This window comes from Trichoplusia ni, chromosome 2, assembly GCF_003590095.1.
Source record: "Trichoplusia ni isolate ovarian cell line Hi5 chromosome 2, tn1, whole genome shotgun sequence".
Lineage (NCBI taxonomy): Eukaryota > Metazoa > Arthropoda > Insecta > Lepidoptera > Noctuidae > Trichoplusia > Trichoplusia ni.
This window is the reverse complement of record NC_039479.1, coordinates 14270466-14291388: the sequence shown is the minus strand read 5'-3', so window position 1 is coordinate 14291388 and position 20923 is coordinate 14270466. Positions and strand designations below refer to the sequence as shown.

Genomic DNA, 20923 nt, shown 5'->3' with positions numbered 1-20923 from the left:
TGTGTCATGAACTTAGCATAAAATAAATAATGAATAAAAAGTTTGTTAAAATGAAATTAACAATATACTTTACTTGTTTGGTGGTTAAATAATGTAAATAAAACAATATAATAAATATTTGAATATTTTTTTATGAAAATCCAAACATTGTCCTGCATACAGAATTAATTCATTAGAGATTATTGACATTTTTTCATCGAAATCTGACTTCTGGTTTCTCAAATGCTTGTTAACACCACTGTTAGTTATCCATCTGTCAAATCCATTGAATTGGTAACAGTAAAATTACAGTCATCAATAAAATATTTTAAACAGCATTTGGAAAACCAGGTGTTTCAACTTGTATAAGTTCACTATAAGAGTATGGTAATGTGAACATAATAGAGCTATTTCACCAGGTCAAATTTGATTTATTACACAAAAATTATTTGGTCATCACTTATTTTGCCTTAACAGTAAAAAAAACACTGTTCGTAACATTACATATTCTGCCAGTTGAATAATAATAAGATTATTGTGATATTGGAAGCATAGTTTTCTTTTCTGTTTGGCTTTCTAATGTTAATTAATAAATATATTAATAGAACATTATACAATTTAAAATTGGCCGGTGACACTTTCCTTCAAACTCATGCAACAGTTCATCAATATCATTATCAAGATCATCACTTTGAGCCATCTTAGTGACCATGTCACTTATTAAAAATGCACCAATAGTAGCTTCTTCATGGTTATCTTGGATATCCATGTTTACCACATGTACTGGCTGATTATAAACTGACCTCTTGGAACCAAACCATTCAACAACTTGATCGTATACTCGTTCTTCACAAGTTATTATGACGTCAAATCTTTCTGTTGACACCTGGAACTTCTCCGGGCTTGGTTTAATTCTTCTGTTTCTATCTAGCATATGTAATATACCATTTTGTGTATAGTATACCTTGTCCTTTTCCATTAAATCATTATATATGTCATCGTAGGGGACTCCAAATTCGTAACAATTAGGTCGATCGGCAGAAGCACCTGGTAACTTAACCTTTTCGCCTGTGCCATAAGACTTAACTTTAAAACCTTTCTTTGCAAGAAAAGCGTGAGCTTCCATGCTTCGGTTCATGTTCGAAGAACAAACTACCGCTATGTATAAATCACACATTTTAAAATATACTTTATATTCGTTTCTAAATAAAGTTAGAAAATAAATAAAACATTGCTTCCAGCTAAAGTTTTAAAATCGTTGCAAACGAAGTTTGTGACATCTTCGTCTGCAGTCACATAACATCACGACTAAAAGCTTCAATTTCAATTTAGTTTAAAAGCCAATTTTCCTAAATAGTGCAAAAATGTCGTGATTTATGTTTACGCTCACGAAAGACGACGAAAACCACAAGTGACAGAAACCATAGACAAATTATAATAAAATTGCCAACTCAAGTGCAAAATTAACCATAGATTGATTTCAGTCATATACTCAGTAAACTCCTATCCTTTATAAACTCAAAGTTGATCTTTTTCACAGATTTTATTCTACATAATATAACAAAACTTCGTGAAATGCAGTTTTAATTATTAAATGCCTGATTCATGCATTTTTTTCTATAATTGACATTATTATAAATAAATAAAATTCTAAGAAAAAGGGATTTTGATAAAGTTCTGAAGGTAACAAAAAAACGCACTGTATTATTAGATGTATACCTTTGTACCTGCCAAAGCCATTGTAACTATTTGTAACCCACTCTCCATCAGGCATCATATCGTCCATCATTCTTTACAGTTGAGAGCATGCCGTTCACAAACTTTCAGTTTTCATAAACTAACAATGGTCTGGGGTTCGAGGGCCATTGCCCTATTATTTTAAGTTCCTAATATCAAAAAAACAAAGATATTTCAATTTATGAAATCGACTGAAAAACACTCGAGCATAAAAAATAATCAGTAACGTGTACTGCCTTGCACTGCCATCATTTCATAATTACTGTTCATATTTATCATAGATACTTATATTATTATAATTTGAGTATAACAACCTGTCGATACGGTCTGCCGCAGACACAGACATATAATTAATAGCGTAGAATTTGTAATTATATTCTAAATATCATAGATATAAGGCCGCAGACAAGTTTTCATTTTTATACTCTGCGGCTATCGCAGAGTATATAAATGAAAATTTGATAGATCTTTTCACTAGATTCCAGATGTCAACTTCTTGTCGTTAGTTAGGTTATTACATTGTGTGAGCTACACATCAATATTATCAAAACAGAGACTATACCTATATTTTAAAATGAACCAATTATTTAAGAGACTATGTGCCGCTGGTTTAAACTCCAATCAAGTTCATGTCAATAGCCTGCACACCGGTATAACAGCTTTAGCATGGTCTAAATCAGACCTGCCTAAGAGATTTTTGCTTCACAACAAGAAAGTATACCCTCCACAATCACCAGAAGAGGAACCCAGACCTGCTGTAAGTTATGTTGAAATGTAGTCTACACATAAATTCAGGAACACATTTGCTGGTAATATCAATGTTTAATCACAACTTTTCCATATTTTGTATTGTATTATATCTACAATAGAAGTATAAAAATACTACTAAGCATAAAATGAAAAAAAGATCTTTGCACAGTCTTCAAGTCATCATAGTTTGAAAAAAAGTGGTTTTCTTATTTTTTTAAAGATTTCTCTTCACTACATTTCTCTTGTTCCTGAAAGAAGAATAATACTATTAGATACTAATATGAACAGACATACCTAAATGATTTTTGCGCTCTTTGTGGGTTATAAATGAGTTTTGATTATAAAGAAAATAAAAGAATGTTGTAATAAAAATTTATTTCAATGTTTTTTTTCAGTTTGTATGTCACCAGAAGACCAATATTAAGTACAGCCCTGAAAAACTTTGGTATATTGCCTGTTTGGTCAGAGGGATGACTGTTGATGAAGCTGTAAAACAGCTGAGCTTTGTAAATAAAAAAGGAGCTATATTTGTTAAAGAAGCTATATTAGAAGCTCAAGAACTTGCTGTAAAAGAACACAATGTTGAATTCAGAAGCAATTTGTGGGTTGGTAAGTAGAGCATGTGGAATTTTACCTCACATTAAAATTGCAAAAAAAAAAAACATTACCGCTTCCCTATAAGTAAACAGCTTTCCCAAACCACCTGAAATCATGAATATAAACAAAGCGGTTTTGGAAACAAATGTATAAAAATTAAATCCTTTTACAGCGGAATCATTTTCTGGCCAAGGAATGGTGATAAAGGGCATTCGAAGGCATGCTAGAGGGCGCATGGGAGAAGTAAGATATCAGTTCAGTCATTATTTTGTAAGATTGGAAGAGGGAAAGCCCCCTGCAGATTATTATAAAGTGAACCCTCAGACACCTCAACAACAACTGAACAATTGGCTGGAACAAATGAGGAAGAGAAAGATCATAAATTCATATTGATTTGTATATAATTTATTAACAAGTTTTAGAAATATAAAATAGCTTAGAATCTGATATTTTTTTCTCTTATTTTATTATTATGTAATTACTTACCATAACAAAACTTTATATTTTACTGACTCCTGACATTTGATAATACTTAGTTACAAAGTTAATGCTTTTGAAGTAAATATTTAAGAAAATAATTCATTAAAAGAAATTCTTTGAGCATACAAGAAATACAATAATCTATTTTAAGTATGGAAGTCCTGTGATGATTACTTAACATTTAATTAAAATGAAATTAAAACAAAATGATATCAACTAGTTACACTACATTGATCATAATTAACAATGATTTTAAAGTTTGATATTAGCAACCTTAAAAAAGTAAGGTTCTCAGATTATACAGCTACTCAATGAAATACTTACCTATTTTGTTTACTTAAAATAGGCAAATCATCATACTAATAAGCTATAAAAAATTATAATTATTTAAATACTTTTCTTCTTAGTACTATCACAGTACTACTTATTAAATTTTAATTTGTAGTGATTTAAACTCTCACACAAGGTGATAATGCTACTTTTTTTAAGAAAATATATTGTTTAAAGCAGTTATTATGGTCATAAAGTATGGCTGCACTGAATAAAGTTATTTGTAGCACATAAATTAAGTAATGAAAATGATCATACATTTAATGAAGTCCTGGGCTCTGGTTTCTTGGGCACGTAACCATACAGGAATATTGAAAATATGACAAACATTGTGCCAAGAGCAAACTGTACAGTCAAGTTGAAATCAAATAGGTATATAGAAGCTATACAGGATATGATAATGGCAACCGATGTTGCAAAACCCTTCAGTATGTTGTCAGCATATTTGACAACAACGGCAACAATTAATCCTCCTGCTGCTTGTAATATGACTAAATACCAAACAAATCCATCAAAGCCTTTCAATAAGTTATTTTTGGTTCCCTCATTTATAAGATATGTTATAGTTCCAAATGGCAATGAAAGTAAACTCAATTGCACATTTCTCATCCACACCTGAAACAAACAAGTCATATTTAAAAATATAGAATAGTCAAACAAAGACTAAATGGCCCTGAGCTACACCTTTGTCCAACTAAAATGGTTCTGTACATTTATTATGTTAATCATAGGAAAGATAATAAGAGCTATTGGATACCACGACAACAATGCATACAATGAGTAGGTATTTTTATTAACAAAATGCACTTACAGATATGTCAGATTCTTTAAGTACTTTTTCAAAGTATATTCCAGCGAAACCGGATATAAAGCAGGCAGCTAATGCAGCACCAAATCCTAATAATTTAGACTGTTCCGGTAAGTGCGAGGGCTTGGTAGAATGCGCCTTTTCACTTGAAGACAGCTGTACAAGAGCTACACCTCCAGCCAGGATCGCTAATGCCAACCACTGCCATTTCTTGAGTGACCGTTTTAATACAAGTACGGCAAAGAATGCGGTAGTCAATATTTTTAACTGATATGTTACCTGAAATTTAAAATTGATGTAAAGAGGATACATAAACGTATTTGATGAGTTTGGCAAATACCTAATTAATATTATTTTAATTCATTTAGAACTCTTACTTACACAGGTGTTAGCCTACTATCAAAACAAGAATCATACAATTGACTTAGTTTAAAAATTCTCAAATATTTAATTACCTTTTCGAAATGTGGCCTCACATCATGTTAGAAGCATGTTTTTTTTAACTTAGTAGTCTCTTATTATTTAAAAATTACCTGATAAGTGGCGGCATCTAAATTCGATGCTGATAAATACAACAAGTTGTTCTGCACTATGTATAGGACGGAGGGCACACAAACACGTAATGTGTCTCTAACATTTAATATAACTATATTGTAAATAGACTGCGCTCCTTTATGTACACCCCCAGACTCTTGCATCACAAGGCACACACATATAATTAGTTTAAATACTTCCGCCATTAAAACAGCTGCAATAAAACACAATTAAATTAATTTGTTTCACTGTATTTTATACATACCGTATTAAATGACGATTATATGTGAAATATTGGTATTATGTAGTAGATTTATTAAAGTATTAAAAATTCTTACCAGCTGCAGAAGAAAACATTTCCACATCTCTTGTCCGAGCATACCGCATACTTAGACCTAATGCTGCATTTTGTATTGTTAATATCAGTAAGCTGACATATTTTATGTAACCTGAAATGAATATGAATAATAACTAACAATATGTTTAAAAAACATATATATTGTCTTCCTTTCTTTTGGCCTACCAAGAAGATAAATGAAATTATGATGTTTAACTTTGAAAGTAATATAAATAAATTTATGTTCATTTAAAAAATGGAAGGTTTACCAAAATTAACTCTTCTATTGTGCATGTACTGTGCTTTCTTAGAATCACCATCCATATTGTCTTCGTTTTTGTTTAATTGCGTTGTGACAGGTGTGTGATCCTGCAGATCGTCCAGTTCCACCCCCTCACTTGCTACGTGCTCAGTATTCACTGCAAGCTCATCAGTTGTGTCAGTTGACTTCATAGGAACCTTAGTAGGTAAAAACGGAAATTGTAATTATGAAAAAATATAACTTACATATTGTATTTAAGATAAGCTAAATGGTTGATAGTAATTTTGATTTTGTAGTATTGATATCACTACACAGATTTGTTATTCGATAAAAGATAAATATTAATACGTGGAATATATAGTGCATGCGTGGGTACTAGTCGTAAAGTAAATATATTAAATGAGAGAAAAGATTCTATGAATGTAGTTTATATGCATATTATTGTAATGATGTCATGTACTTACAACACCATAAAGTTTTAATTAATTTTATCATTGGCAAGATCACCACATCATGCTTTTTGTTTTAGTTAGTAGAAGTTTTCTGGGTAAATAAAATTATTAAAGCATTAATAATCAAGTTTGCAATCGTACACTAGATAAAATAAATGACACTAAAATTATGACCATGAGGAAATGATTACCGATTTTGTGGGTTTCCCTTGAATATGAAATAATTAGCGAAATAAAATTATTTTATTATTTACACTACATTAAAATCTTCGCTCGCAGACCGCGGCCGTCAAATTTTGTTGACGTCGGCAAAGTAAGCCAATGAACTGTTGAAATTTATTTTGACAATGACATTTTCTAAAAAAATGTTGAGTGGCTGAAAAAATATATTTGTGCCTTGCAATATTTTTAAATATCTACAAGGAGAACACTGCTTTTTTCTTTCAATGAAGGTCTAGATTTTTTTTATCTTATTTTATTTTATATCCCCCCGATGATTTATACAAATATTTTAAAAACTTACATATAATTACTAGTCTACCCGCAATCTTATGCCCATTATAGTAATGCGATAAAGTAAAGTATTCTAGCCTCGTCCCTTAAAGGTGAGGAAGAAGAACTTTCAGGGACTTCCGGTTTGTGTTTGTTGATTAACACATGTGGAGTTTCTTTTTCTAAGCTTTTGGGCAGTAGAATTTCGTTTTTCCGATTTTATTTTGGGTGTGTTTTACTTATCTGTGTGTGTCCTTTGTGTTTTGTGTTTGTGAGCGTCAAATTTACCGGTAAGTACACGGTACTACCTTGTTTTATGCGGCAGCCGCCGCGCGATCATGGACGCTGACGACCGGCCCCCGGGCCGCCCGCCAGATCCCAATGATCAACCCCCACATGAAACCAACCCCCAACCCGACCCCAATCCCCAATCACGAGAATTGTTTGAGTATACTCCCGTGGTAACAGCTCCTTTGGCGTCTTTTGAGGCTATGGAGACTCAAACTTCCCTACCGAAGCGCAAAAGACCGATAGATGATAAAGGAAAGGACCAGTGTAACGACGACACCATAACGCCTTCGTCAAAACGCGACAGGATCTCTGCACCATCCCTTATAGCTAGGTCTAAATACACAGACACTGACGTTGCCCCATACATTGTATTCGTGTCGTATGCGGACGTAGACCCTAAGGCGGGTTCGACCATGCACCCAGTGAGGTTTGGACAGTTGCTGTTGAAAAATAAGGTTAAAAACATTACTGAAGATGGAATTAAAAAAATAGGTAGAAACCGTATCTCAGTAGAGTTCAAAGCCCCCAAGGACGCTAATGCCTTCCTAGAAAGCTCTTTCTTGAAGGACAAAGGATACTCCATGCTGATCCCTACTTTTAATATAACACGTATGGGTGTAGTAAAAGGTGTTCCAGCAGACTGGTCTGACTTAGAATGCTCAGACAATTTAAAATCGCCTTCAGGCAGTGGTCAGATTCTAAAAATTAGACGGCTGAATAGGAAAGTTACCAATGATGGCAAATCGGAATGGCTGCCCACTTCTTCAGTGGTCATAACTTTTGACGGTAGGGTTCTCCCTGAACGTGTTTTTTGCTGTCATAACTCCCTCCTTGTAGAGCTATACAACTATCCCACCATTCAATGCTTTGGATGTTGTAGGTTTGGGCACACCAAGACCCAATGTAGGTCTAAGCCACGGTGCTTCCGCTGTGGTGGAGATCACTTTGGGGAAGGGTGTACATCAGAGGAGCCTATTTGCATATTTTGCGAAGGGTCCCATCTGGCCACCAGCCGGCAATGTCCAGAGCACCAAAGGCAGAGGAACATAAAAACCTGCATGTCTCAAAAAAATCTGTCCTACTCTGAGGCAGCAAAGTTATTCCCCCCGGCCCGAAAGTCCTTTGCTGATGTGGTAGCATCAGCTCCCTCCGCCCCACACTCTCTCCACCCATCCCAAGCAGCTCGTCCTTTCCACCCTCGCCAACCTACCACCACATCATACAGGAAAACTGTATTCCTTCCGCCGAAATCCCATGCCCCACTTTCCCCGGGCTACGACCGACAGGCTCACCAAAACATCCTAAACAGTTTTACCCTTCCCCAACCCGCCAACGGTTGTGGACTTCCTAACAACCTTACCCCTCCCGAAAACGTTTCTGCTGTCGAGCAGATAGTGATGTTGCTCACAACTATTCTTTCTTCCTATCCCTTACCAGACCACGTTGCCAAAAACATTGTAAACCTCTTCTCCCACCGTCACATTCCATCTCCTCCAGTGGAACGCCAGGAGTGTCCTCCCGAAAAGACATGAGGTCACTCACCTAATAAACTGGTATAATCCTGCAATCTTTGCAATTGCAGAGACGTGGCTAACCCCACGTCTCCATTTTAATATCCCCAGGTATAGCGTGCTCCGTGATGACCGTCCTGATGGTTATGGCGGAGCCGCTATACTTGTGAATAATTCCCTCTCCTTCTCCCCTCTTTCTCTTCCTCCCCATGGCGATGAAGTTGGTGTCGTGGGTGTAAACCTACTCGGCATTAATTTTATTTCTATATATATCCCCTCCCCTAATCCCACATGTTTCCAATATATTAAAAATATTTGTTCCGTCCAAACCCCTACCATAATCCTGGGTGATTTTAACTGTCACCACCTCCTCTGGGGATCCGACTACTGTGATGGCCCGGGGTTGGACCTTGTCGATTTAATCGATGAGGTCGGGCTCTGTGTCGTCAACGGTGGGTTGGAAACCCGCCTTCCCAGACCTGGCCAAAATAGAAGTTGCGTGGACCTCGCTATCTGCTCGAACAGCCTGACGGGTCAATTGGATTGGCACCGTATTAACCACACCCATGGTAGTGATCACTACCCCATCCGCACCACCCTTATTAATAGATCACTACCCAGTCGAGACAATCCTCCCCTCCTAAGATTCAAGCTTCCAGGTGCTAACTGGGACTTGTATTCCCGATACCTAGATTCCCTAGTCCTTTCTATGCCGGAAGTTACTCCAGACAATCTCGACGCCTGTATAGAGCAATTTTCTGGTGCTATCTCGTTGGCTGCCGAACGTAGCATCCCGCTTAAGAACTCGGCTTCTGGGAAGCTTTCATCTCCGCCTTGGTGGGACCGTGAGTGTTCAGCCATGGTTAAAGCCCGGAAGGAAGCCGAGTCCAGATACGTCGGGTCTATGACGGTGACCAACCTGATGGAATATAAACGGATCCTTGCTAGATCCAGGCGCCTCTTCAAAAAGAAGAAATACGAGGGTTGGAAGAATTTCTGCGCTTCCTTGTCTCCTTCATCCCCATCCTCAGTCATTTGGAAAAAGTTTAAGGGATACAGCCGAGGCTGTTCATCCCAAAGTCCTTCCATAATTCCTCTTGACCTCGCGACCCCCTTCCTCTGTAAGCTAGCCCCTCCCTATGTTCCTCTTAACGAGGAATGTCCTTCGGCCCTCGTCTCTTCCTCCATCTCCTATGACCCCTTGGACCTGCCATTTTCGTTACGTGAGTTAGAGTCAGTGCTCAACCACGTCCGTGACTCGGCCCCGGGGATTGATGGCTTTCCCTATTCCTTTTACAAGAGGTCTGGTGATCGTTGTCGCCAGTACCTCCTATCCCTAATCAACTCCTGTTTCACACTCTCCCATATCCCAGAAAGCTGGAAAACCCAGCTAATCATCCCGATCCTAAAGCCAGGAAAAACCCCCGACAATATTAATAATTTCCGTCCGATTGCTCTCTCACCCGTCATTGGTAAAATCCTAGAACATCTTATTAAAAATCGATTGGAGTGGTTTGTGGAGAACCGCAATCTTTTAGCAGAGTCACAATTTGGTTTCCGAAAAGGTGTCAGCACCATGGATGACATTGGCGTCCTTGTCACGGATACGCGTATCGCTTTTTCAAAAAACGAGTCCGTTTTAGCGGTCTTCCTTGACATTTCAGCTGCATATGACAATGTTCTTCTTTCCGTGCTCATTAGTAAATTACGACAGATGAGCATCCCGGCTAAGATGCGACACTGCATCTGTAACTTATTTTCCGAACGCTACGTCAAGCTTCACATCCCTGGTGTAGATTCTGAATCTAGAACCCTTTGGAAAGGTCTCCCTCAAGGTTCGGTCCTTAGCCCCCTACTTTACAGTATATACACCTCTGACCTCCATAGATCCCTCAACAGTGACTGTCGGATCTTGCAGTATGCGGACGATCTCTGTCTTTATCTGCCGAAGGCATCGATTGATCAGGCTTCGGCGTCCATGCAAGTATCTCTCGACTCCCTAAACCACTGGCTAGTTTCTCACGGTCTCACTTTGTCTGCCTCTAAGAGCTCCGCAGTTATCTTTACTCGGAAAAGAGTTATTCCGGATGTTCACCTGGAAATTGAAGGCTCCCCTATTAACTTAGTGGGTCGCGTGAAATTCCTGGGTGTCATCCTGGACTCAAAATTATCTGGTGTCTCCCATATTGGCTATGTCGTTGACAAATGTGAGAAGAAGCTAAATTTGTTGCGTGCTCTCGCAGGCGTTTGGTGGGGTGCTCATCCGTTCACATTAAAACTCATTTACAATGCCACAATAAGGAGTCTGTTGGATTATGCTAGCTTTTGGATGGAGCCGTGCAGCAAAGTTGCACTGGCTAGGTTAGACATCGTCCAGTCCAAATCCCTCCGCATTGTATTGGGTTGTATGAGATCTACACCGATTAACGCGCTGCAGGTTGAGAGTGGCGACCCTCCCCTTCTCCTTCGCAGGCAATACCTTGCTGACAAATTTATGTATAAGGTCTTCTTTAATTCTAACCACAAGTTATTGCCGCGACTATCCACCTTGGATATCTTGTTTAGACAAAGTCCATATTGGAAACATAAAGTCCCCCCTTTAGTATTAAACTCATTTCGTAAATTAAGTATGGTCGGAGAGTCTGCCCCGATTCGCCAGTGTTGTAAATTACCCGTCTTTGCCTCCCCATACAACGTCGTACATTTTGTCCCCAATTTCATCCCCAGTATTGGTCTCAATAAAGAGACTGTTCAGGCGAATCAGTACTTTTCCCAGTTTGTAAATGATAAGTGGCCGGAGCATTTTCGATTCTTTACAGACGCATCTAAATTTAGCCCAGACGGCAAAACTGGGGTTGCCGTCTACATTTCGAACCAACAAACTTTTCTCCAATTCCAATGCCCTCCAGAGACATCAGTGTTCACTGGAGAGTGTATTGGCATCCTAGAGGCATGTTCATACATCTCTTCGCATAGTAATATTACAAAAGCGGTCATTTTCTCCGATTCCAGAAGTGCCCTGGAAGCAATTGTCAAAAATTCTTTAAAAGATAACCTCCGAAGTCCAATCATTATAGAAATTAAAATCCTTTTGCATTTTCTTTCCAGTAAGGATATAGAGGTAATACTTGTATGGATACCAGGCCATATGGGCATCGCAGGCAATGAGTGCGCGGATACAGCCGCTAAAGCGGCTATCTCCAGTAGCTTAGCCGACAAGTCCCATTACAGAGTAGAAACTTATGACCTGATCCATAAGGCTAAAATAGACCTCTTCAAAGCCTGGCAATCTTACTGGTCAGAGACCAGTAAGACCAAGGGCGGAGCACTCGCAGCAATCCAACCCTCTATCCCCTCCAAACCTTGGTTCTATAAATTCAAAAAGGTCCCAAAGTGGGTTACGTCAGTAATATGCCGTATCCGCATTGGTCATTGCTGTACTCCAATCTTCCTTCACAAAATTCGTGTCCGTGACAATCCCCTTTGTGGATGTGGTCTAGAGGAGGGCTCCCTAGACCACATTTTCCTCAACTGCCCCTGCAACAATTCCTTTAATATGGATCAGGTCATAAGTAACTTAAAAATCCAACACCCAGTTAATGTCCGTCATCTCCTTTCCTTCTTTCCCAATCCCCAAATTATATGTGCCTTTATTAAATTTATAATAATTAACAAAATAAGATTGTAATTATTTTATATGTAGTATTATATATTATATGTTTGTACATAATCTGTATGATAAGTATTAATATTTACTAACACCTATATTTGTGTTGTTTCAGGTAAAAAAGAAACAAAATATTAAAGGAAACTGTCCCAGTCAATAATTACAATTTACCCATGTGCTATCACTACACGACACTGGCAGAAATTGTTGTAAAGAACAGCAGATTGCCATAAACAAAAAAAAAAAAAAAAAAAAAAGAACTTTCAGACCCCAACACGAACAGACGCCGAGCAAAAAGTTCACATTAATGTCCTTTATTATTTAAAACAAAATAAAATCATTAAGCAGACCAAACAACAAATATTTACGCTACGCGAAAGTCAACAGTTATACTGATTCTACTCCCTAATTGCCTGTATACCTACTACTGAATTGGGGTAAATGCCTCTTTGCGGTTGTCAGCGAAAGCATTCCCGCTAGTTTGGGCCTAGCGATAGGGAATGACTAAAACTTATACTTCTTTAGCGTCTCTTATCAAAGTATGATACTCTTAGACGTCTTTAATTTGTTTGTAACTAGACGATTCCATTGAAGCAGCCAATAGACTATTAACAAGTAGCCAAAATTAGTTAACCACTATTGCTGGTGTCAAATCAAAAGATTATTTATCACCTTGAACCTTTGCTTGGTAATGGTTGTCATGGATGGATGGAAAAGCACATCAGTCTTGTAAATTAAAGGCTAGTTTTCATATTATTTGTTTCAGTTCCTAAACCCCATAGACTTTCATTAATTGCAGATAATCCTTAGGCTAGTCTCACACATCTGGAATCCTGAATAAATGTGAATCTTGCAGTAATATGTGACAATAAGATTAAATATTTATATACAAAACACCTTGTCAAGGGATCGGTTTTAATTATTCTTCTAATACATAAATAATTATAATTGATAATTTAATTACAACAGTTATTTATTGATCATTTTCAAAATCTGCGGGATTCTTGCGAGCTAGGCGGTGGTGTTCTCTCTCAACTCCCTCATATACCAGGTAACCAATGATGAAAGCTGGAACGGTAAAAATACATTTTTAGTACCCAGGTTTTAATTATTCAGATATATTCTTATTACATATAATAGTATCATTAAGTATACATTCTCTGCTCATTTTATAACCTGCAGAGATTTATTATATACAGTTAAAGGTCTTGACAGTCAATAATTGTTTTTTTATAGAAATACTTTACATTTTAGGAATTAAACTAAAACATAAAATCTTGGCAGTTTACTTGAATGCAGGCTTTGATTGGTTCAGCGGACCACAAAAGTAATTATAGTTATTAATTGACAAATTATGAGTACTATATATATTATTATAATGAGTTGTATTTTTTCATGTCATGACATAGAGTTGATTTCAGATAGTTGAAAATAATCAAGACCTAATGACATGGAGCAGACTATGCATTACATTTAAATGATTTGATGTAGCAAGTTAGAAAAACATGTAACATAGCATATTAACCAAGGTTTCTTACATTAAAATCTACAGATAAATGTTGCATAATTCTGTATTTTAATTTAGGATGTTTAAATGAACATAATCAACTTAACCTACGTTTAAGTATAATAATATTCATAAGAGACTTACGAGGGGCCCATTTGAATACACTCTCGCGGAACCTGCGGAAAATGTTGGGTAATCCACCTGAAATGGCTCCCGCGTACGCACGTTGTTCATGAGGTGACAACTTGTAGGTAATTAGCCCTCGAATTTTAGCAAGCTCTCCAAAATGCTTTCCCATTTTGAAGATTTAGAATTTGACACTGATTAATGAATTATATAACCAATAATGTTTCCAGTGTCAGGCGAGCCTGAACCTCGCGAATATGTTGTCAACTGACTGATAATGACAGTGACACTGACAATTATCATTTCAGCCCATATGTTTTTTTTATTATCGTTTAAAAACCAATAAATAAACTGTTTAGAAATCACAATATGTAACGCTGTAGTTTTGACGAGAATCTAATGGGGCCAATTGGTGGAAATGATAAAATAAAATGTTTCCCCAACGATTTTTAGTAGTGTGGCTATAAATGTGATTCTTTATTTAAGGTCTATAAACGACTTGATTTGAATTCTGTTTAAATAGTCAATAGAAGCAGAGGCTTCAAATGTGAATATCTACCAATAGTCATCTCATTAGTATTCACTACTAGTTTTGAGCATACCGATAACACCAAAACTATAGGTGATCCATGAACTATAGGTGATCCACGACCATATACTTACTATACTCTATGAATGTATGGTTGACTGTCGGTGTATGACACTGACAGACAACTGTGAACTTTGTAAAGTGGTGTTAAAAATAAATTGATTACAGTAGGTCGTTATTCGCGAAATAACAAAATAAATAGTTGTATAAAAGTATTCTGTAGGACGTCATTTATCTTAGAATTTACTGTAGTGTTGTCCAAAAGTTACAATTTTAAATTAAGTTTAATTATGGAAGAAGTGGATTCAATTATTTTACATTTTCTTCGCCAACTGAATATGTAAGTCTGTTATTTATTAATTCTCTTCAATCTTTGTGTATGTGTACAATAGAGAAGCATTGACTTAAACCAATTTCTAAATTATTTTTCAGAAACATTGATGATGAGACTAAGAACATTACTGAACTGCCAGTCCACATAATAATAGAGGCTGCATCAACTTGCCTCAGTACCATAAACCCGTCTGTAAAAGTGACTAAAAACTTACCATCTGGGATATCTCAAAGAATAGAAGTTGCTTCTCAAATAGCTTCTATTTGTAAGGTATACTTTTTATTATGAACATTTGATTTATTATTTTTCTTGATAATTAATATAATTATTAATATTTGTTACTCTTAAAGTCTTCTAATGGAAAGCTTGTTACATTTTTCAGGATTTGGGTTATAAGAATGATGTTGGTTATCAGACTTTTTTATATCACAACGAGTGCGAGTTGAGACAAGTGTTTATGTTTTTAATAGAAAGATTACCAAATGAAGGTAAACAGTTAAATACAACCCTACCATTAGCTAACCAAAAATCTGCACTGAAGCAAGATATCAGTAACAAAATTGGTGAAGAATTGAAATCTATGTGGATACCTCCTTGTTGTAAGCCCAATACAACAAATATTGGGGACTATTGCTATTCAGGTAAAACTAATATTATGTTAAAAACAAGACATTAATTATATTGATCAGTATAGTAACTTTATTATTCATTTTCTATTATCTTATAAATTTCGTAGTTGATATCATGAAACTTAATAAACTCATACTTTTAGACAAGACTCCAACATCTAGTGTGACATGTCTAACTGATGAACAAATAATAGAAAAGCTGCTAAAGATAAAAGAAATAAGCCAGACAAATATAATACAGCCAGCAGCCACAGAGCCTGCACAAAATATTGAGCAGGAAGTTGTTGTTCACAAGCCTGAGACAAGGCCAGAAAATAAGAAGAGTCTTAAAGAGTTAAAAGAACTAGCTATTGTTTTGAGACAGAAGTTGGACTCACTTGAGAGTGAAAAGAATGTCATGGAAGTTGAATTTTCACAGGTAATTCAATACTAGTAAATATGCAATTGAACACTACTAAATATATATAAAATTGTGCCATGGTTTTACGAAAATTACCCATTTTACAGGTGCAAAAATCTTGTGAAAGAGCTGATGCAGATCTCAAAAATGTACAAAATATTCTAAGCAGCATTGGAATAACTGATATTGAGGCAGACAATGTATCAGACGGACTGATAGAGAGAGTTCAGAGAAATATCAGCTCTTTGCACAGACAGAGTGAAGAATTAACTTCAAGGAACTTGTCCCTTATGGTTGAAATTGATAAAATAGCAAGTACTATGGATTTATTAGAGGTATGTGTCTCTTAGTCTATACAATTTGACATATTAAACTACTTTTGGTGCTGTTATAGACATCCATGGAGAAACCTTAGGCAAAATGATGTAAGTACTTGGAAATTCATACATTTTAAGTTTACACTCCTGTAATGACTTTGTTCCAGCCTGAAAGAAGCAGATGTAGAAAGATATTAGGCAATCTAAAGGAGAATGCTAAAGCTTTAAAAGATGAATATGAAAAGAAAGAAGTATTGGCCAACCAATTAAAGGAGAATTATGGAAAACTGAGAGGTGGAAACAAAAGGTTTGATTAATATTATGTATCTTTTAAAAATGTTCAGAGTGCATGTTTATTACATTTGGTGATTATAAAATTGTTAATATGTTACCTTTTAGATCAATTTACACAAAACGTATATTAGAGATAATTAGTAATGTGGATAAACAAAATATGGAGATAAAGAAGATCTTGGATGACACCAGACAGTTACAGAAAGAGATTAACACACTGGAAGGTCAACTTGATAGATGTTTCTCTATTGCTGATGAAACTCTTTTCAGAGTAAGTTCTTGATAATTATAAGAAAGGCTAATCGTACGAATAAACATATGCGATCGCGCTGCACACTCGCCTAACGCTGGTAATACGGTACGTGGGCGTCTTATGTCGGGAAGTAAATCTCCGAACTGTTCTATGACTCCGATGACGCGCCTTTCCGATAGGTTGTGAAAATAATTATGAAGCGATGGACGCTACCTATTATTCGATTTTATTTTGGAATATTTTTACCACCAAAAAATTTTTATAAGACACTTCTTTTTCATTGTCGCCGTGAATGTAAGTCTTGGTGGTGCATGTTTAGTATTAGGTTGGAATAATATTTCTTGTAAACAGCAAAGGCAATGCTTTTATTTTTAAGTTTTTTATCTATTTTATAACTCCTCTTTTCAGGATGCCAAAAAAGATGACCAAGCCAAGAAAGCATATAAATTACTAGCTCTTCTACATTCCGAGTGCAACACTATAGTTTCCCTTGTCAATGACACAGGAACATTAGCTAGAGATATTGTTGACTTGGAAGAAAACATTAAGACTGAAACAGCAAAAAGGACTGAGGACACTCTTCGAAAAATACAAGCTGATCTCACTAAAATACAGGAGGAAAATTAAAAATATATATCCTTTATAACTAAGCTTATCTCATTTCTTTATTATATTTATCCATGTATGACAGTGTATTAAAATGTATGAGTCTTTATTTACTCTGTACCATATTAAAGTAACTTAAAGTTTCTAATTTCTATTTATTTAGCACTTCGTAAACCTCATTTCTTCTTTGGGCGAATCTCAGGTGGAATATAATTTTCATCAGTAGTTTTAGTAACTTTTTTCTTGAGTGTGGACTTATCAACAAGTTTTTCTTTCTCCTCTATTTGAAGGTCTATTTTGTCTTCATTTTCAAAGAACCATAGTTTCTGCTCTTCAGTCTCCAATTCTTTTTGTTTCTCTTGTACCAGCTGAAGGCGGCGGGCTCTGTCCAGTCTTTGGGCTTGTTCTGCAAGTTTTTCCTCTCTTATTTTTGACCATGATGAGTAGAGCTGAAAGAAATTGAAAAAATTGTAAGATTTTGGATGCCATAGACAGGAATACATTTTGTGACAAATATTGTGTCGTTGTAATGTAATGTGAGTTTATAGACGGTAACTGTAATGTTTATTTGATGATTTCTATTGAGGGTTTAGCTGTGTATAGGTTTGATATTAGTCATCTAATACAGAATATTAAAATTACCTGTTCTTGATTTGAAACATCATTTTTATGAGATTTGTTAATAGCATTTTCAATGGCATTTTTTAGTGATTCTTCTAATGACACATCTGAAGGGGTTTGTTGAACTTTGTTTAAGATTGCAAAACAATTTTCTAATACTGGTTTAGACTCAGCATCAACAATACCGGTTTCTCTCTGTAATAGCTTCAGGACTTCAGCATACACTTTAAATGACTTTTCTTTACTTATAGTTTCACAGAAAGCAGATAATTTATCAAATTTCCTGTAGATAAGCCATCCAATGATTTGTAAGTTGTTGCTTAAATTGTCTTTTACCCTCTCAGAGATCCATGCCAATGTTTTACCAGATAGTGTAAATGTATCTTGAATATCAAAGTGGTCATCAAAATATGGGTTACGAAGGAATTTTATTCTGATCTTTATTTCTTCAACTTTTTTATTTTTTTGTTCTGGAGGTGCAGGAACAGGTTCTGGAGGGACATAGTTAGTGATGTATTTAAGACAGGCATACTGGCATAGAGTACATGTGATGTCATTATCATACTCTTCTTGTAACATCATTAAAGCAGCGACTCTTGCTGCCTGTTCATAGTTGGCCGTTGTAATTAGATTGTCCAACAATATGTTCGCACTGTAGTAGTCAAGAAAGACACCAAAGTTCAAAGGATTTTTTAATATTTCCACTAGTTCATTAATATCTCCAAATTCCATGTAATTTCTTACAGTAGCTTGTCGTGTTGATTCTAACATGTTGCCTGTTTCTGCCGATAAGCGCAGTTTATGAAGCATGTCCTTCAACTCCTCCAGATGACTAGAATCTTTGATAGCGTTAGCAAATATGTCAACATCAATTGCACTTATGACACCTTTCGAAGTATAATTCTGGTCGACTACATTGTAGAAATCATTTATGTTGATTTTATTAAATACAGGTGAGGAATTCATCTTTTTCCAGGCTTCTGTACATTTGTACTCTTGTGTAAGAAACGTCTTCTTATGATAAATAATTGGGCGAACACTATTTTGAAGTAATACTTTGCGACTGTTCCGTAACATATTGCAAATTGCAATATCAGTTAATGAGCAATAGTTTAATAAATTAAGGTTAAGAAGTACCTACTGCTTCTAACCTCGGTTGCATTTACTAAACAAGTACTTTGCCGGTCTGACAGATGGACTTGACAGTAGACAGTAGACAGTAGAAACAATCTACCAGAGATAACAAATTCTGTGTGATTTAAAATTAATAATATTTTTTTTGGTTAGAAAATCTACTTATTCTGTGGTAAAATGAGAAATTATCACTACCAGTGTGACGTATAAAATAAGCCTGATAAATTAAATAGTAGGTAATGCTTGATAAGTCTGAAATCAGGAATTTTCCAATAAATACGTATTTTACAATTTATAGCACTCAAGAAATATTTAATTGTTGTTAAAAGTTATATGCAACTCTTAAATAGTAGATCAAGTTTTTACTTACTCATTTAGTTAGGTAGCATATATTATCCACCCAGAGTTACGAGAAGTGTCTATAACGGCATTATAGATTTCGATGAAAATTTGTTGGTTCATGTTTGTTGCGGCTAAGACTAGGTACATAATAAATAATATTTACTTTTTGGTCTGCTTTGAGTTGATAATATTGAGTATGAGTTAATAACAATATTCCCTTGAAGCGTTTTTAAATACATATACAACACCCACATAATTCCCTCTGGCTTAAATGTCTACTCCCCACGATTTTCGATTTTATAAAATATGTTTCTACATCGGTTGTCCGAAAAGCACAACCGCAAACCACGCACGATGATTGTCCTGGTAGTGTTCGGTCGTTATATCGTCGGTAGTCGTCTAAGCAAGGTTTCAATCGTGGTCTAGCAGGTACCCACCCAATACTTTAATGTTTTCTACAGTCAGCGCGCGCTCGACGTTCTCTTTGACTTTATCCTCGGATACGAGCTGGGAGAAGAGCTATAAAGCGCACGTGCGACTGAGCCACAACAAGAATACTGTTTAAGTTAATTTAGTATGACAGGCATAATTAGAGCGACCCTTTAACATACAGAAATATCTAGTCTGCGTTATTATAGAGAATAGAATGCGTTATTCCACTTGGAATTTATTAATCTTAGGAAATTGGAAAGAGAGGAGTGCCATAGGCTTGATTTATTTCATGATTCCATCAACCACTGAGTTCGCCGTTCTTAGTACACACCTGAGGGAGTTGTTACGAATTTTGCGTTAATTTTCCATACTTTCTAACACTTCATGGATCATTTAACGACTCATTAATGAGGTCTATCAAGAACGTTACCTAACTTTTCAGAAAGATCGAAAGTTCTTTAAAAAAAAAATTAAAACTTTCTTCGCGGTGCTGAAAATTCACGGCCAATTTGCAGTGTTGAATCTAGCTTTGTCAAACCTATGATGGAGGAGATGATGGCCTTGACTTAGCGTGATAACGTAGTACTAGTGCCTATCCTACTTTAGGTGCCATCGTGCTATATTTATATGAAGTTGGTATAATAAATCTCAATTGAAGCTCTATTTGAACTGAGATTTGCAGAAATTGCTGAGTGGGCCAGTAATATGCGGAGATTATGTTCTATTTACGCAGTGGAGCAAGTGAGCCTAGATTCATGACATAATCAAAATTTTGATCAACTGGAATTTTAATAATAAAAACAAATAATGAATACACAGGTAACAATTCCGAGTCGTACTATACGTGTCTGATAATACCTACTATTGAACATCATATTTAAAAGAATAAGACTTTGTGAAATTAAGTCTATATCCAATGTTATCGCGGTATCTCCGTATTATCAGTATCTAGCAGTGACTAGGTATTTGGATATTAAATTGACAACTGGTGGTCGTAATTACTTTAAGTCTTTTATGGAATATCACAAACTACTATCAAATACTAGGTACCGTCAGCAACGAAAGTCGATAAAGAATCGCAGATTAAAGTACTCAAAATGATCTTATAAAAC

General features: G+C 35.7%; 6 protein-coding genes across 12 annotated transcripts; 2 read left to right on the top strand and 4 right to left on the bottom strand.

Annotated features, from left to right (window-relative positions):
* Window positions 1–111: 111 nt before the first annotated feature.
* LOC113508318 (RNA polymerase II subunit A C-terminal domain phosphatase SSU72) lies at window positions 112–1409 on the bottom strand. The gene has a single exon (XM_026891281.1). It carries the CDS (start codon window positions 1154–1156, stop codon window positions 578–580), a length of 579 nt encoding a protein of 192 aa, XP_026747082.1. The 5' UTR covers window positions 1157–1409; the 3' UTR covers window positions 112–577.
* Window positions 1410–2159: 750 nt separating this feature from the next.
* Window positions 2160–3510, top strand: LOC113508317 (39S ribosomal protein L22, mitochondrial). Its single transcript, XM_026891280.1, has 3 exons — window positions 2160–2473; window positions 2862–3075; window positions 3236–3510. Exons 1-3 carry the CDS (start codon window positions 2291–2293, stop codon window positions 3454–3456), a joined length of 618 nt encoding a protein of 205 aa, XP_026747081.1. The 5' UTR covers window positions 2160–2290; the 3' UTR covers window positions 3457–3510.
* On the bottom strand, window positions 2519–6847 carry LOC113508316 (UDP-N-acetylglucosamine transporter). Of its 6 annotated transcripts, XM_026891275.1 has the most exons (8): window positions 6458–6847; window positions 6279–6357; window positions 5822–6011; window positions 5554–5664; window positions 5215–5429; window positions 4685–4960; window positions 4132–4488; window positions 2519–2714 (listed from the first exon to the last, which is right to left on the bottom strand). In XM_026891275.1, the coding sequence occupies exons 3-8, from the start codon at window positions 6003–6005 to the stop codon at window positions 2673–2675; spliced, it is 1185 nt and encodes a 394-aa protein (XP_026747076.1). In that variant the 5' UTR covers window positions 6006–6011; window positions 6279–6357; window positions 6458–6847; the 3' UTR covers window positions 2519–2672. The 6 variants fall into 6 exon arrangements, with proteins under 6 accessions (XP_026747076.1, XP_026747078.1, XP_026747077.1 ...); XM_026891277.1 differs by lacking the exon at window positions 6279–6357 and having other exon boundaries at window positions 6521–6847; XM_026891276.1 differs by lacking the exon at window positions 6279–6357 and having other exon boundaries at window positions 6526–6847.
* Window positions 6848–13125: 6278 nt separating this feature from the next.
* On the bottom strand, window positions 13126–14145 carry LOC113508319 (cytochrome b-c1 complex subunit 8). Its single transcript, XM_026891282.1, has 2 exons — window positions 13879–14145; window positions 13126–13295 (listed from the first exon to the last, which is right to left on the bottom strand). Exons 1-2 carry the CDS (start codon window positions 14030–14032, stop codon window positions 13201–13203), a joined length of 249 nt encoding a protein of 82 aa, XP_026747083.1. The 5' UTR covers window positions 14033–14145; the 3' UTR covers window positions 13126–13200.
* A 401-nt stretch (window positions 14146–14546) lies between these two features.
* LOC113508314 (coiled-coil domain-containing protein 22 homolog) lies at window positions 14547–17427 on the top strand. Of its 2 annotated transcripts, XM_026891271.1 has the most exons (8): window positions 14547–14789; window positions 14882–15053; window positions 15166–15424; window positions 15556–15830; window positions 15920–16147; window positions 16297–16436; window positions 16529–16694; window positions 17085–17427. In XM_026891271.1, the coding sequence occupies exons 1-8, from the start codon at window positions 14740–14742 to the stop codon at window positions 17301–17303; spliced, it is 1509 nt and encodes a 502-aa protein (XP_026747072.1). In that variant the 5' UTR covers window positions 14547–14739; the 3' UTR covers window positions 17304–17427. The 2 variants fall into 2 exon arrangements, with proteins under 2 accessions (XP_026747072.1, XP_026747073.1); XM_026891272.1 differs by lacking the exon at window positions 14547–14789 and having other exon boundaries at window positions 14961–15048; window positions 17085–17303.
* Window positions 17313–19233, bottom strand: LOC113508315. Its single transcript, XM_026891273.1, has 2 exons — window positions 17925–19233; window positions 17313–17731 (listed from the first exon to the last, which is right to left on the bottom strand). Exons 1-2 carry the CDS (start codon window positions 18978–18980, stop codon window positions 17459–17461), a joined length of 1329 nt encoding a protein of 442 aa, XP_026747074.1. The 5' UTR covers window positions 18981–19233; the 3' UTR covers window positions 17313–17458.
* Window positions 19234–20923: the final 1690 nt, after the last annotated feature.

Excerpts from the sequence above, each read along its gene's own strand:
- LOC113508318 (XM_026891281.1), bottom strand. The coding sequence starts at position 1,156 with ATGTGTGATTTATACATAGCGGTAGTTTGTTCTTCGAACATGAACCGA.
- LOC113508317 (XM_026891280.1), top strand. The coding sequence starts at position 2,291 with ATGAACCAATTATTTAAGAGACTATGTGCCGCTGGTTTAAACTCCAAT. Across the intron at positions 2,474-2,861 it reads AAGAGGAACCCAGACCTGCT|TTTGTATGTCACCAGAAGAC; the intron begins GTAAGTTATGTT and ends GTTTTTTTTCAG. Across the intron at positions 3,076-3,235 it reads CAGAAGCAATTTGTGGGTTG|CGGAATCATTTTCTGGCCAA; the intron begins GTAAGTAGAGCA and ends ATCCTTTTACAG.
- LOC113508316 (XM_026891275.1), bottom strand. The coding sequence starts at position 6,005 with ATGAAGTCAACTGACACAACTGATGAGCTTGCAGTGAATACTGAGCAC. Across the intron at positions 5,430-5,553 it reads AATGTTTTCTTCTGCAGCTG|CTGTTTTAATGGCGGAAGTA; the intron begins GTAAGAATTTTT and ends GTTTTATTGCAG. Across the intron at positions 2,715-4,131 it reads AGCCCAGGACTTCATTAAAT|GAACAAGAGAAATGTAGTGA; the intron begins GTATGATCATTT and ends TTCTTCTTTCAG.
- LOC113508319 (XM_026891282.1), bottom strand. The coding sequence starts at position 14,032 with ATGGGAAAGCATTTTGGAGAGCTTGCTAAAATTCGAGGGCTAATTACC. Across the intron at positions 13,296-13,878 it reads TGTATTCAAATGGGCCCCTC|CTTTCATCATTGGTTACCTG; the intron begins GTAAGTCTCTTA and ends TTACCGTTCCAG.
- LOC113508314 (XM_026891271.1), top strand. The coding sequence starts at position 14,740 with ATGGAAGAAGTGGATTCAATTATTTTACATTTTCTTCGCCAACTGAAT. Across the intron at positions 16,148-16,296 it reads GTACTATGGATTTATTAGAG|CCTGAAAGAAGCAGATGTAG; the intron begins GTATGTGTCTCT and ends ACTTTGTTCCAG. Across the intron at positions 16,437-16,528 it reads CTGAGAGGTGGAAACAAAAG|ATCAATTTACACAAAACGTA; the intron begins GTTTGATTAATA and ends GTTACCTTTTAG.
- LOC113508315 (XM_026891273.1), bottom strand. The coding sequence starts at position 18,980 with ATGTTACGGAACAGTCGCAAAGTATTACTTCAAAATAGTGTTCGCCCA. Across the intron at positions 17,732-17,924 it reads ATGTTTCAAATCAAGAACAG|CTCTACTCATCATGGTCAAA; the intron begins GTAATTTTAATA and ends AATTTCTTTCAG.